This window comes from Capra hircus, chromosome 17 (assembly GCF_001704415.2).
Source record: "Capra hircus breed San Clemente chromosome 17, ASM170441v1, whole genome shotgun sequence".
NCBI classification, from domain to species: Eukaryota; Metazoa; Chordata; class Mammalia; order Artiodactyla; family Bovidae; genus Capra; species Capra hircus.
The window spans coordinates 52,977,707-52,990,976 of record NC_030824.1 but is presented as its reverse complement, the minus strand read 5'-3'; the positions used below and the strand labels follow the sequence as shown (position 1 = coordinate 52,990,976).

The 13,270-nt window shown below is 46.4% G+C and overlaps 1 protein-coding gene across 1 annotated transcript in view; it reads left to right on the top strand.

Annotated features, from left to right (window-relative positions):
* Positions 1 to 9,869, top strand: part of MAML3 (mastermind like transcriptional coactivator 3) — a 450,336-nt gene extending 440,467 nt beyond the window's left edge. Inside the window, exons 4-5 of the mRNA XM_018061556.1 lie at positions 335 to 422; positions 6,341 to 9,869. Of these exons, the coding sequence (XP_017917045.1) occupies positions 335 to 422; positions 6,341 to 7,332 (1,080 nt within the window). The 3' untranslated portion in view covers positions 7,333 to 9,869. The remainder of the gene's footprint in view (positions 1 to 334; positions 423 to 6,340) is intronic.

Below are 13,270 nucleotides of genomic sequence, written 5' to 3'. Positions count from 1 at the left end.
TCTGAAACCCACGTCTATGAAGTACAGAAGCTGACATAACTAATATGTAGTTGGCCTGGGGGTGCTCCCCAGGGGTCAGGGGATGGGTGGTCATGGGGAAGGGACAGGAGGGGCTCCTGGCAACATTCTGTGTCTTGATCCAGAGGCTGGTTCCCAGAAGTGTGTCCATTTGGGAGTATCCCTCACACTGTATACGAGTGTTCCACGCCTGTATGCTGTTCTTCAATACAAGGTTTAGTTTGTAAAACCCGCCTCCCTCAGAACGGCTGGGATATTCAATTGCACGTTCTCTCCCATCTCACCTCCTGGCCCTCCTTGTCCTCTGTCGTTTCAGCAGCTGCAGCAGCCACACTTACCCCGGCAGCACCTGCAGCAGCAGCAGCGGAATCCATACCCAGTGCAGCAGGTCACCCAGTTTCAAGGTGAGGCCGGTACACACCTCTGCCATTGTATTCCTTCCAGGGGGGAAGGTAAAGTGAGTGTCACCCAGTGACAGTGCCGTGGGTGCTGTGTTTGGTGTCCAAGTAATAGGAAAAATATTTAAGACTTGATGGTACCAACCAGTCAGAATACCAGGCATTAACCTTTCAGCCACTGGGCCCCAGAGAGGTCCTGGTGGGCCCAGGGTGGGATCATGATGACTTTGGGGGTGGGACCAGAGTAACTATTCTTTACCAAAAGTACAGAAGTATTTCAATATTTTAACAACCAGGGCTTCCCTGCTGGCTCAGATGGTAAAGAATCTGCCTGCAATGCAAGAGACCCAGGTTCAGTTCCTGGTTTGGGAAGATCCCTTGGAGTATGAAATGGCAGCCCACTCCAGGGAGAATCCCATGGACAGAGGAGCCTGGTGGGCTACAGACCATGGGGTCACAAAGTGTTGGATACAACTGAGAGACAAACATTTCCACTTTCCAAAGACATACAAGCGCCTGTTGACCCAATATCAGCCTTGTTGGTATCTAGATCACATCTCAGAGATGACGGTGGGGAAAATCCTGTGTCGCATTTTTCTTACTAATCCTAGCAGGTCTGCTGACCAAAGCCTTAACTTTCAGCAACTGCAGTGAAAGAATCTAGCTTTTAGCAACCACTAATCTCTGCTGAGGAGAAGGCAATGGCACCCCACTCCAGTACTCCTGCCTGGAAAATCCCATGGACGGAGGAGCCTGGTAAGCTGCAGTCCATGAGGTCGCTGAGTCGAACATGACTGAGTGACTTCACTTTGACTTTTCACTTTCATGCACTGGAGAAGGAAATGGCAATCCACTCCAGTGTTCTTGCCTGGAGAATCCCAGGGACAGGGGAGCCTGGTGGGCTGCCATCAATGGGGCTGCACAGAGTCAGACACGACTGAAGTGACTTAGCAGCAGCGGCAGCAATTTCTGCTGAACGTAGAAGACAAATAGGGACTTGAGCTTGGTTGGACTGTCTTGATCCTGTTGCCCTTTGCACAAATCCTGAATCATGGCCCCAGGAGGAATGGCTGCACTGTCCAGGGTTGCCATTCCTATGTTGATTATTATTGTTTGGTCACTTAGTCTCGTCAGACTCTTTGCAACCCCATGGACTGCAGCGTGCCAGGCTTCCCTGTCCTTCACTATCTACTGGAGTTTGATCAAACTCATATCCATAGAGTCAGTGATGCTATGTAATCTTCTCATCCTCTGTTACCTCCTTCTCCTCCTGCCTTCAATCTTTCCGAGCATCAGGATCTTTTCTAATGAGTTGTCAGCTCTTCGCCATAGGTGGCCAAAGTATTGGAGCTTCAGCATCAGTCCTTCCAATGAATATCCAGGGTTGATTTCCTTTCGGTTCAGTTCAGTCGCTCAGTCGTGTCCGACTCTTTGCGACCCCATGAATTACAGCACGCCAGGCCTCCCTGTCCATCACCAACTCCCAGAGTTCACCCAAGCTCATGTCCATCAAGTTGGTGATGCCATCCAGCCATCTCATCCTCTGTCGTCCCCTTCTCTTCCTGCCTCCAATCCCTCTCAGCATCAGAGTCTTTTCCAATGAGTCAGCTGTTCTCATGAGGTGGCCAAAATATTGGAGTTTCAGCTTTAGCATCAGTCCTTCCAAAGAACACCCAGGACTGATCTCCTTTAGGACGGATTGGTTGGATCTCCTTGCAGTCCGAGGGACTCTCAAGAGTCTTCTCCAACACCACAGTTCAAAAGCATCAATTCTTCGGCACTCAGCTTTCTTCACAGTCCAACTCTCACATCCATACATAGCTTTGACTAGACGGACCTTTGTTGGCAAAGTAATGTCTCTGCTTTTGAATATGCTCTCTAGGTTGGTCATAACTTTCCTTCCAAGGAGATGGACTAATTTGATCTCCTTGCAGTCCAAGGGATTCTTAAGCATCTTCTCCAGCACCACAGATTGATCCCCTCAAATATCAATCCCTTCAATCTCCAATAGAGGGAACCCCTATGGGTCTTATATGATGGCAGAGGATGAGTCTGAGGACCCTCCCCAATCTCATCCACAGGAGTTTTCAGGGGGTCACAGGAGTCATGAAGCAGCAGAAATCCTAGTTCCTGTCCTCTCTCCTCTTGGAGGACCAAGATCAGTGCATCCTCACTTCTCAAATGTTACCTCTCACTTTGACAATCTGCTAGAAGCCAGGAAGTCCCTTGCACAGAAGTATGCATATATAGTAAATAAATACAAACTTTATGGATCGTTTCACAAGAGTTACCCTTTTCCATAGACCGCGGGGGAAAAATTTATGATCTAGGGTAGCGTTTTTCATTCTTCAGGTTGCAACACCCAAGTAGTTTGTGTCCAACTCTTTGTGACCCCATGGACTGTAGCCCACCCAGGCTCCTCTGTCCAGGGGGATTCTCCAGGCAAGAATACTGGAGTTGGTTGTCATGCGCTCCTCCAGGGGATCTTTCCAACCTAGGGATCAAACCCAGATCTCCCACGCTGCAGGTGGATTCTTTACTGTCTGAGCCAACAGGAAAGCCCATTGAAGATAATTTAGTGGGCCAGAACCAGCATTTTTAAAATGAAATAATAGGAAAAAAATGATCGGAGTGTATCATAATGAGGGCGGCTTTTGTTTCTGTCCTGAGCCCACGTGTGTGTGTACTGTGAGTTGTGGTTCAGAGTCTAAAAGCTGCTGGTGTTCACGGCCAGATCTTCCTAAGGATGGCCTCTGGACCCCAGGGGCTTGAGCAGCTACCACCCTTAAATCTGTGGGACAGTTCTATCACTTCAGATCCTTTGGGGCCCCACACAGGGAAGGAAAAAGGGAACTGGGCTGTCCGTGGAAGTGCTATGCAGTAAATTTGTGCCAGTATTCTTTGAAGAATTCTCTTTCTCACTTGCCCATGGGTGCGGAAAAGTGGGAAATAGTTACTGCTACAGACGTGGTTTCTGTTGCAGACATGGAGCCCTCCTTTTCGACCTGTAGTTCTCAGACTTGAGCCTGCGTCTGGTCACCAGCAGAACTGGTTCAAAAAATAGATGGCCCGCTCTCATTCCCAGCGTCTCTGATTCAGGAGATGTGGAGCTGGATCTGTCTTTGCGTCTGTATTTACATCTGCAACAAGTTCCCCAGAGATGCTGCTGCTGCTGCTGCTGCCCCAGGGGCCACACTTTGGGAACCGGTGCTTTATATTATGAACTAATTTAAACCGTTAAATCTGATAAACCCGGCACCATGTCCTTTGAGTTTCCTAGATTCATAACTCATCATTTTTTAGAATAAAAAGACCCACGAAAATTTAATTACTCCTCTATGAGTTATTCTAGATGGTTTGGCTCCAATTTAAAAGTTCTACTCTGGACTTTTCTAAAACCCCAAATTACAGGCAGTCAACCTAAAAATTTCATACACTTAAGCTGAACATTTGAGGGTTCCTGAGCAGCAGAGCTGATTGATACGATCTTTTTTTTATTCTCTTCAGTATTTTCACATATTTGACCTACCTCCTAACATATTATAATGTTATGGACCTGAGAAAATAGCAAATTGATAGATAAGAAATTTTGTCGTTGTGACAGAGGTTCTGTTCGGATTAACTTGTCTGAGACCTACAGGTCCTCCCACCACTTTACTTTTCAAAGGTTTTAAGGATGATCTTTCGCTTATTGAGTTCTGTGCCTCTGGGCAGTGTTACATGCCTATGGGGAAATGCTTATTTTTCATAACTATAGACTTCCTATGAGTGAAAATAGAACATAGATCCTTTTAGGGAAAAAATTGCATGTTACTGTCTCTTTTTGAATATGGAAATTTTTCTTTGACATTGTGATGTTAACCAATAGACAAGAAAATTAGTTTGATATAATGTTTCACAATAACACCTATTTTAGACAAAAATTTGAAGAAAGTCTGTTGTTTCACACATGCAGTAATCTTATTCACAAAATTATTCCAGACAAAACCTAATCTTTCAACATATTAATTCTAAAGATACAACAAAAATATCCAGAATACGAAAGTCCTTTCATCCGTTTCTGGCAGCCTGTTTATGTAATTTGAGTCTGTTCAATCAATCTGAGTCAGCAATATTTTTCCCTTAAATTTTTTTATAAGCAACCCAATCACCCATTTTACCCATTTATCAGGCTGGCTGTGCAGTCAATACAAATTTAGTCATTAAAGTCACAAAACTTCATAACAAGATCACAAGCTGCAAGACATACTACCAACCAGTGTTTAATTAGGAACTTTTTAATATCTTTATTATATCTAAATCCACTTAGCTATCATTAGGCTCAAAACAAAAGATTGAAATGCTTCTAGGGATCTCCCCCAGATCTTTCTGGTTTCCTCACAGTAACCATTTCATTTTTCAATGCAGCCTGATACTGACCTCAAGCCACAAAAACTTAAGTCATAACCAAAATTCCCATAATTTTCTTACCTGAAAGAAAACATAGAGACATGATTGCTGCCCAGAAATCAATAACCCCATCAGAAAGACAAAAACACACTTCTCTTATCTGCCAAGGTGCCAGGATTAACAAGGTTATGCACTATTCTCATCTGATTTCTCATCCCACTCCCAGGAGTGATCAAATTTGCTTATAATATTGATTGGCTCCCATGCTGCACCTTTTTTAAATGTGCAGGAAAAAATTATTTTTCTTTTTTTGAAAACTTCGTCATTAGTAGAGAGACAGAAAAATCCATTTCTGTGCACCTCCTAGCCCTTGAACATTGACTGGGATTCTAGGGGTGACATTTTTATTCTCTTGGCTGGTTTAGAAATTTCCTGGAAACATATAAAGAAGGACTCACTCAAACATCAAATAGACTTGAATGACTGGGCATTGGTACTCTGGTCAGCTTTTAAGCAGCATCATTGAAACTGCCTTAGTGGTCATTGCTGATCTGAAGGTGTGGCCTTTGCATCCGTGCATCAAGTTCATTGCCAGGTTGCAAGTAGGAGGATGTCTTCTTTCTCTAATTCAGGAAGCTGGCCAGTTCGCACTGACATGTTATGATTCAGAGAATGTGGAGCATGTGGAAATCTACAGAGGGGATCCAAACAATGTCCCATCTGCCAAAATAGCTTCTTAGCAGAAGCAGGGGCCTTTAACCTCTCAAATCCTGCTCAAATCTTAAGGGAAATTAGTCTAATGGTCTTTATTGATAGTATTCTCTACTGAGCCATATTCCATGTCACAAACAGGATGTGCAAAGTGAACCACCATTTCTTCTTAATTTAGCTCAGTAGGTGAATTTCCTCTCACCTCCAAAAAGATGCTATCTTATTGGTTGAGGATCCTATAAAGAAGTCGCTAAGTCATGTCCGACTCTTTCAACTTCATGGACTGTAGCCCACCAGGCTCTTCTGTCCATGGGATTCTCCAGGCAAGAATACTGGAGTGGGTTGCCATTTCCTTCTCCAGGAGATCTTCCCGACCCAGGAACGGAACCCAGGTCTCCTACACTGCAGGCAGGTTCTCTACCGATGGAGCCATGAGGGAAAGAAACAATTGCTTCTGTAATAGGAGCAAAAATGATATCAGGGTATATCAAATAGAAAAGTCAAGTACTGTGTGATCCCAATTTTCATGTGTATTTTTATATATATTAAGGTAAGTTAGCAGTGGTCATCTCTGGATGGTGGGAATTTGGGTGACTTTCATTTTCATTTTTGTGCTTTCCCTATTTTCCAGATTTTTCACAATCAGTGTATGTTATAGTCAGAAAAATAATCACCTCTCTTTCTTTAAAGGATTTATTATCAGAGTAGATCCTTTCATCTATTAATCAAAGCATTTTTGTCATTCCCAAAGAAAAGTCCAGCTATGTGTTACTGTGCACCACTTGTGGAGATGAGTGAAGAGGTGTGTCGTTTTTTCTCTGCAGGGTCTCCCCAGGATATAGCAGCTGTGAGGAGCCAGGCCGCCCTCCAGAGCATGCGAACCTCACGGCTGATGGCACAGAACGCAGGCATGATGGGAATGGGACCCTCCCAGAACCCAGGGACAATGGCCGCAGCGGCCGCCCAGTCAGAGATGGGACTGGCCCCTTACAGCAACACAACTACCAGCCAACCGGGAATGTACAGCATGAGCACAGGAATGACCCAAGTGTTGCAGCACCCAAACCAAAGCGGTATGAGTATCACACACAACCAAGCCCAGGGGCCGAGGCAGCCCTCCTCGGGGCAAGGGGTAGGGATGGTGAGTGGGTTTGGTCAGAGCATGCTGGTGAACTCGCCCATGACCCAGCAGCGCCAGCAGATGAAGGTAGGCCAGGCCTTGCCCAGGCCCCAGGGCCCGCCAAGGCTGCAAAGCATCATGGGAACAGTCCAGCAGGGAAGCCAGAGCTGGCAACAGAGGGGCTTACAGGGGATGCCTGGGAGGACTAGTGGAGAGTTAGCATCATTCAACAATGGCGCCAGCTACCCACTGCAAGCTGGCCAACCGAGGCTGACCAAGCAGCACTTCCCCCAAGGACTGAGCCAGGTGGTGGATGCGAACACTGGCGGGGTGAGAACTCTCAACCCGGCCGCCATGGGTCGGCAGATGATGCCGCCGCTCCCGGGGCAGCAAGGCACCAGCCAGGCCAGGCCCATGGTCATGACGGGCCTGAGCCAGGGCGTTCCCGGCATGCCAGCCTTCGGCCAGCCCCCGGCACAGCAGCCGATGCCCAGTGCCAGCTTTGCCTCCAGCAGCCAGAACCAAGCCTATGAGAGGAACCCCCCTCAGGACATGTCATACAATTACAGTGGCGACACGGCTGGGGCATCCTTCCCCGGCCTCTCGGACGGTGCCGACCTTGTGGACTCCATCATCAAAGGTGGACCGGGGGACGAGTGGATGCAGGAGCTGGATGAATTGTTTGGAAACCCCTAGTCAGGAGCGGCCCTGGCCACCACAACTCCAGTGGTTTAAAGCTCCAACCGTGAAAAAGAAACAGGATGTCACCGCATCCTTGTTTTTTGTGTTGTTTTTTTGACCCACGTGATCTGAGCAAAGCTGCAGCCAGCTGACTGTGGAAGATCCAGGCGCCAATCCACAGCCCTGCCAGGCCCCGTTTCACCTGATTTTCACACAGCAATGGAGACAGACGCCCTGCGGATCCTGCTGCAAGAGAGGGAGACACGCCAGAGGTGGGCAGAGAAGATGATTCCGGAGCCCTCAGCTTGGCCCTCCCTGTGGTCACCCGGCCCAACAACAGCCACTCTGGCCAAGACAGACTGCTGCCCAATGTGAGGTAGCCGTCGGTGCCTCCTTGCCTTGGCCCAGGTCTACAGCTTTGGACACCCAGAGGGGAGAAAGCCTGGGGCCGAGAGTCCCACGGAGGCTGCTGGGTGGTGGCAGAGGCCAAGAGCACAGGTCAGATACACGCTGAACTCTGGCTGCAGAGAGATGTCAGCCTTCAAGACACACTACTGGGTTTGGAGAGAAGGTGCAAAGAACAGTGAGATGTCACAGGAAGACGAGACCCTACAGGCCTGTATCCTGCTCGTGATGACCTGCAGGAATTTTAGAGCTTGGAAAAGGGTTCTGGCAGTCCTGGGTGGGCAGCCCTCTGCTGATGACCATGGTGGCTTTTACTCCGGGGAGTTGGCCTGGCGTTTCCTGGGGGCCCGGTACAACCCGATATATCTCAGCCGGTCCCATCTACTCCGGGAGACCGAGGATGGGGAGGCCCGGGGTGGATGCTGTGAGTCTGTCCGTGCAGCCGCCTTCCCCAACTGGTCCCTGCCCTCGTTCCTCCTCACCTCCGCCCCAGCCTGCCTGAGCTGGTCCTTGCAGACTATCCAAGAAGAAATGAAGCTTTTGTCTTCAGGGAGCTTGGGTGGAGGGAAAATAAGAGCAAGAAGAACTTAGACAATGCCTGAAATACAAAGGCCACACTGGAGTTTTTCTTTCTTTGCCTGGAACAGAGCGGGTTGCTCTGCTGCTGGTCGTGGGTTTCCATGAGCTGCATCTGATATTTCTGGGACACTAGGGAGGACCAGCCTGGACATCACTGGCTCTGGTTCCCTTTAGGAAAATCCCAGGGGTGATACTCTTAAAGCAGCCTGACCCTTCATCCCTTCTCACCAGAAAGACAACTCTCAAGCCCTGAAAGCTGATGAACTGAAAAACCCATTGCTCCACTTCACCCATTTTGGTAATGAAAAGAGGGAAGGTATGGTTCCTTTCCTTGGGCAAAGCGATCCCCTCTTGAAGTTCTGTACAGTTGTTCTTTGTGTAATTCACCCAGATCTGTCCTAAGTGAAGTCTGTTGGAAGGGATCCACAACCTCTGCTGCTGGAGGGCTGGTCTCATCTGCCCTCCCCTCCCCTCCCACTGGCCTGTTTCGGAGGCCATGGGACATAGCTCTTGTCCTAAGTGAGTGAGCGTGGCATAAGCTTTTCTCCTGCCATCCCTTCCCTCCATGCCCAAAAGGCAGGCTTGCTTCTGTGCACTCACATGTCACTTGCCACACCAGAGCCCCAGCCCAGCCTGGGGAGTCACACTGGGCCAGGTCCTGGGACTGAAGCGGGTAAAAGTGAAGAGCTGGGACAGAGGATGTAGAGAGGCAGCAGGCAGGCAAACACTGCCCGGGACCTGCTCGCCAAGTACCAAGCTCATAGCTCTCCTCGGCAAGGGGCAGGCTGGAGACCAGAGGGGGCCATGTGGGCGAGGACCCGGGTCGGGGCTGTGGTCCCTGGGGGAAGAGGTGGTGGCAGGCTGACCACGAATTCCCTGCGTGGGGAGGGCCACCGCCAGGGGAAGCTCTCGAATGGAAGCAGATGAAAACCAAAAACAAACAAGGGAAAGTGAAGAAACGAGAAGACACAGAAATATATAATTACCTTTTTCTGAAAGGTACAGAAATAAATATATAAGTAATGATGAGGAACTGGAGGTGGCTGATGGAGGGGGAGAGGGGGCCTCTGTTCTCTCTTAAATGCTTCCTCCAAATGCTCAATACTGGGACCAACTACATAGAGAGGTAGATTTTAATAAGGTGGCTTCGTTTTGTTTTTTGTTTTTACTACGGTGCTGATGTATATGTAATGTCTAAAAAAAAAAGTTATTTGTAAATAAGTTTTTACAATACTACAGATATCACTGGGTCTACTATCTGTAAAAAATATACATATAAATATATATATACTGTTTGTTTAAAATAGAGTATTTTTATTTCATTCCTTAACTCATCATCCCAGCAGTGGTATTGCACTTCAGATGATATCGAATTACTAATTTGTACTGTATAATCTATGGCAACTTCCTCCATTTGATTCAGATTTTTCTAGTTTTCTGGTTTTACTTTGTACATTGAGCATTGCTTCTTTCCTTTTGAGAAATGTACAGAACTCGGAAATGTAGAAATGAAGTGACGTTGGCATACCACTTTTAAAGAAAAAATAAATAAAAGATCGTTATCTGAACCAATCCAAAGCTTAGTTTATTTTAGGGAATTCCCTGGCAGTCCGGTGGTTGGGACTCCACACTTGGACTGCCAAGAGGCACAGGCAGGGTTCGGTCCCTGGTTGGGGAACTAAGATCCCACAAACCTCACAGCATGGCCAAAGGAAAACAAAAAGAAACATCACTTTTTAAAAAAAAGTCTCTTTTAGGACTATCACAGGCACTCCAGCCTTAATTAAGCAAATAAACGTTTTATGCCTGGGTTTTAATTGATTAACTGCAGTTCTTGTCTCGAAATTTTGATATCATTATTTAAACATTTAACTAACAGTGGAGATCAATCAGTCATTCCCAGCCTTTTTAATTCCACCACACTGTTAAAACGTTCCAAATTTGCTCTCTGGGGGAATGTGGCAAAAGTGAAAGAAGAGAGTCATCTGTGAAAGGAGTATCCTGGATCCATCCGGGATTCAGAACCATGACAGTTCAGCTTCTGCCTGGTTCACTCAGGGAACTTGGAACACCGATAGTGCACATTTCATTTGAGAAGGAAGAAAACTCAAGGATTATTAGGTGGGAGAGTAACAGTAGGCCGTGCCCCACTTTAATGCACACTGTTGTTGCGGGCATGCACACACACACCACGGGTGCCTTACCTCCCAGCTGCGTCTCTTTGGAAGGGCGGTCTCCCGCCAGAGCCCGGCTCAGCCAACAGCACCCACAGAGATGAAGGTGCTTAAGACATTTACATCCCTCCAGACTCACTGAGCCAATGGCCTGCTGGTGCGAGAGTGTGAAAACCCAGTTAACTTGCCTGGACAAACCCTGAGACAGCATTTCTATCCTGAGCTCCCCTGCAGGAGCTGGCAGAGGTTGGGACTTCGCCAAAAGGTACTCCCATGCTGGGCTTCCTGCCTTTTTCTGCCCTGTCCCCCAACCCCAAAAACTCCCTCCCCCTCCCCGTCCTGGGAGCCCTTCATTAACAAATCACTCGCATGTGAATCCACTCCAGTTCTAGAAGAACTGACCTAAGGCTTTCCATCAGACTTTAAAAGGCATGGTAAAGGATCGTGTGTCAGAACTGTCTGGATGAAGCAGAAGAGGCCACAGGAACAGAATAAGGTCATCATCAAAAATAGATCCAAACCAAAGGTGCGTTTTAATACATACAAACCAAGAGAAAGAATGATTTTGACTATGGAAGAAGAGTCCCTTCCATGGGTAGGGACTGAACCCAACCCGTGGTGGGCTGTGGTTCCAGACCAGCTGACAAATAAGAGCATGGAGAAAAAAAACAGTGTGACCCTGGGCCTCGTCCCAGTGATACAGGCTTAGTGACACGTGGTCAAAAATCAACTGATTTGGGGGTGGGGATGGGAAGGCTGACAACCGAATAAATTATGAAGCCTGAGAAGGGTTGAGTACTTCTCCTTGCCTGGATTAGTTAAAACCACATGTTTTTACTTACTGCCCTGGATGGATGGAATACCTTTCTCCTTTAAAATGATTCCTTATTTGTACTTATGTTGACCTTTATAAAATCTCAGTACAGCAAGTGTGTAACAGGGGAAGAAGGAGGGAGAGAATAAACATTTTTCCAAGAAGTCACTGGGCATCTGCCCCCGTGAGGAGGTATTTTATTGCTAAAAGTTAAGGAACATTCGGAAGCATTAAAGGAGCTATTTCTGCCTTTAATCCATCTTTTCAAGGAAGGTTCTATTAATATCTAGAGAAATGGGGTTAAAGAAAACAAAGACTCGATGTTTTTCCTTATAATGACATTTTAGCCACACCTCATCTTCCACCAATCCTGCAAAGAAAAGAAGGGGAGGAAAAATACCTTGGGAGAGCAGGGCTACTTGTTCGTGGAACTAGTCCTTTATCAAACTTCTTTTTAAGTTGTGAGGACATTAGATTTCACGCTGCTGTCGTCTGGACAAGTTACCATAGACATGTGTCTCATTTCATAACAAGCAGAGGTAATTGGGGCATCACTCACACACTTGGGGCTTCCCAGGTGATGCTCGTGGTCAAGAACCCACCTGCCAATGCAGGAGACAGAAGAGACCCAGTTTGATCCCTGGGTTGGGAAGATCCCCTGGAGGAGAGCATGGCAACCCACTCTGGTATTATTCCCTGGAGAATCCCATGGACAGAGGATCCTGGCAGGCTACAGTCCACAAGGTCCCACAGAATCGGACACGAATGAAGTGACTTAGCCCACAGCACTCACACACTTGGGCCATGTCCAGGACAGCCGCCGAGCTACAACTTACGCTATGGCTCTGTTCCTGACGCTGATCCCAAGTCAAGCATACAGCACTCAACATAAAAAAAAAAAAAAAACAGAGTTACCAAGAACCTGACTTTAGCTTTTAACTGTGCTTCAGACTTTTTAACTTTTCTCTTATGAACCTTTTCCGACAGTCAGAAAATAGAATAATGCAATGAAGAGCTATACATTTACCAACTCAATTTGATACTTATTAACACCTCACCATATATGCTTCACATATATATTTTGTGGAACTATTTCAAAGTAAGCTGTACACAACTGGTCACTTCACCCTAGCATATAGTGCCAAAGAATTAGGGCATCTTCTTCCCTGGCCACAGCATTATTGCACTGAACACACAGTTCCCTAATACTGAATTCTTATTCCTTATTCAAATTGTGCCAAATGTCTCCCGTAGCTATTCTTTTTTCTAACTAGGCTTTGATCAAGGACCCCACATCACCATTTGGGTTTTATGCCTTTGAAGGCTCTATTAATAGAGAAAATTTCTTCTCCCTTTGTTTATAACATTGACTTTTTGAGGGAAGGAATCTGATTTCTAAAAATAAAATCAAAAAGCAAAACAGGGACTTCCCTGCCAGTCCAGTGGTTAAGATTCTGCACTTCCAAAGCAGAGGGCACAGGTTCAATCCCTGGTTAGGGAACTAAGATCCCACATGCCCCACACGGCCAAAACAAAGGGAAATAAAATCAGTCAACTTACTAATACACAAAAAATATGTATGGTAAACATATCAGAAACTCACATCTCTCTGGCCAGCACATTTACTCCCTGTAGCCAAATTTATATGAATTAAAATCATCAAGAGGTTGCCTTGGTGGCAACAGAACTAGAACAAAGGGAATAAGTTATATAGTTCAGATACTGTAGAGATTTCAAGGTTTTAATATGCTGGTGGGCCCATTTTCATTTTCTACATGTGTGCTTTAACCAAACTGTGTGTGTGTGTGTGTGTGTGTGTGTGTGTTTTCAGTTTACATATTTAAACAGTTCCAATTTAAATGCAAAATTCAAAGTGTTTAAAAATCCCAGAGAGTAAGATGTGGAAAAGTTGTGGGTTTTTTCTCACTTCCAAAGGATATGAGTCTGTAGAAATTGTGCTTTCAGGTCAAAAATTTGCACT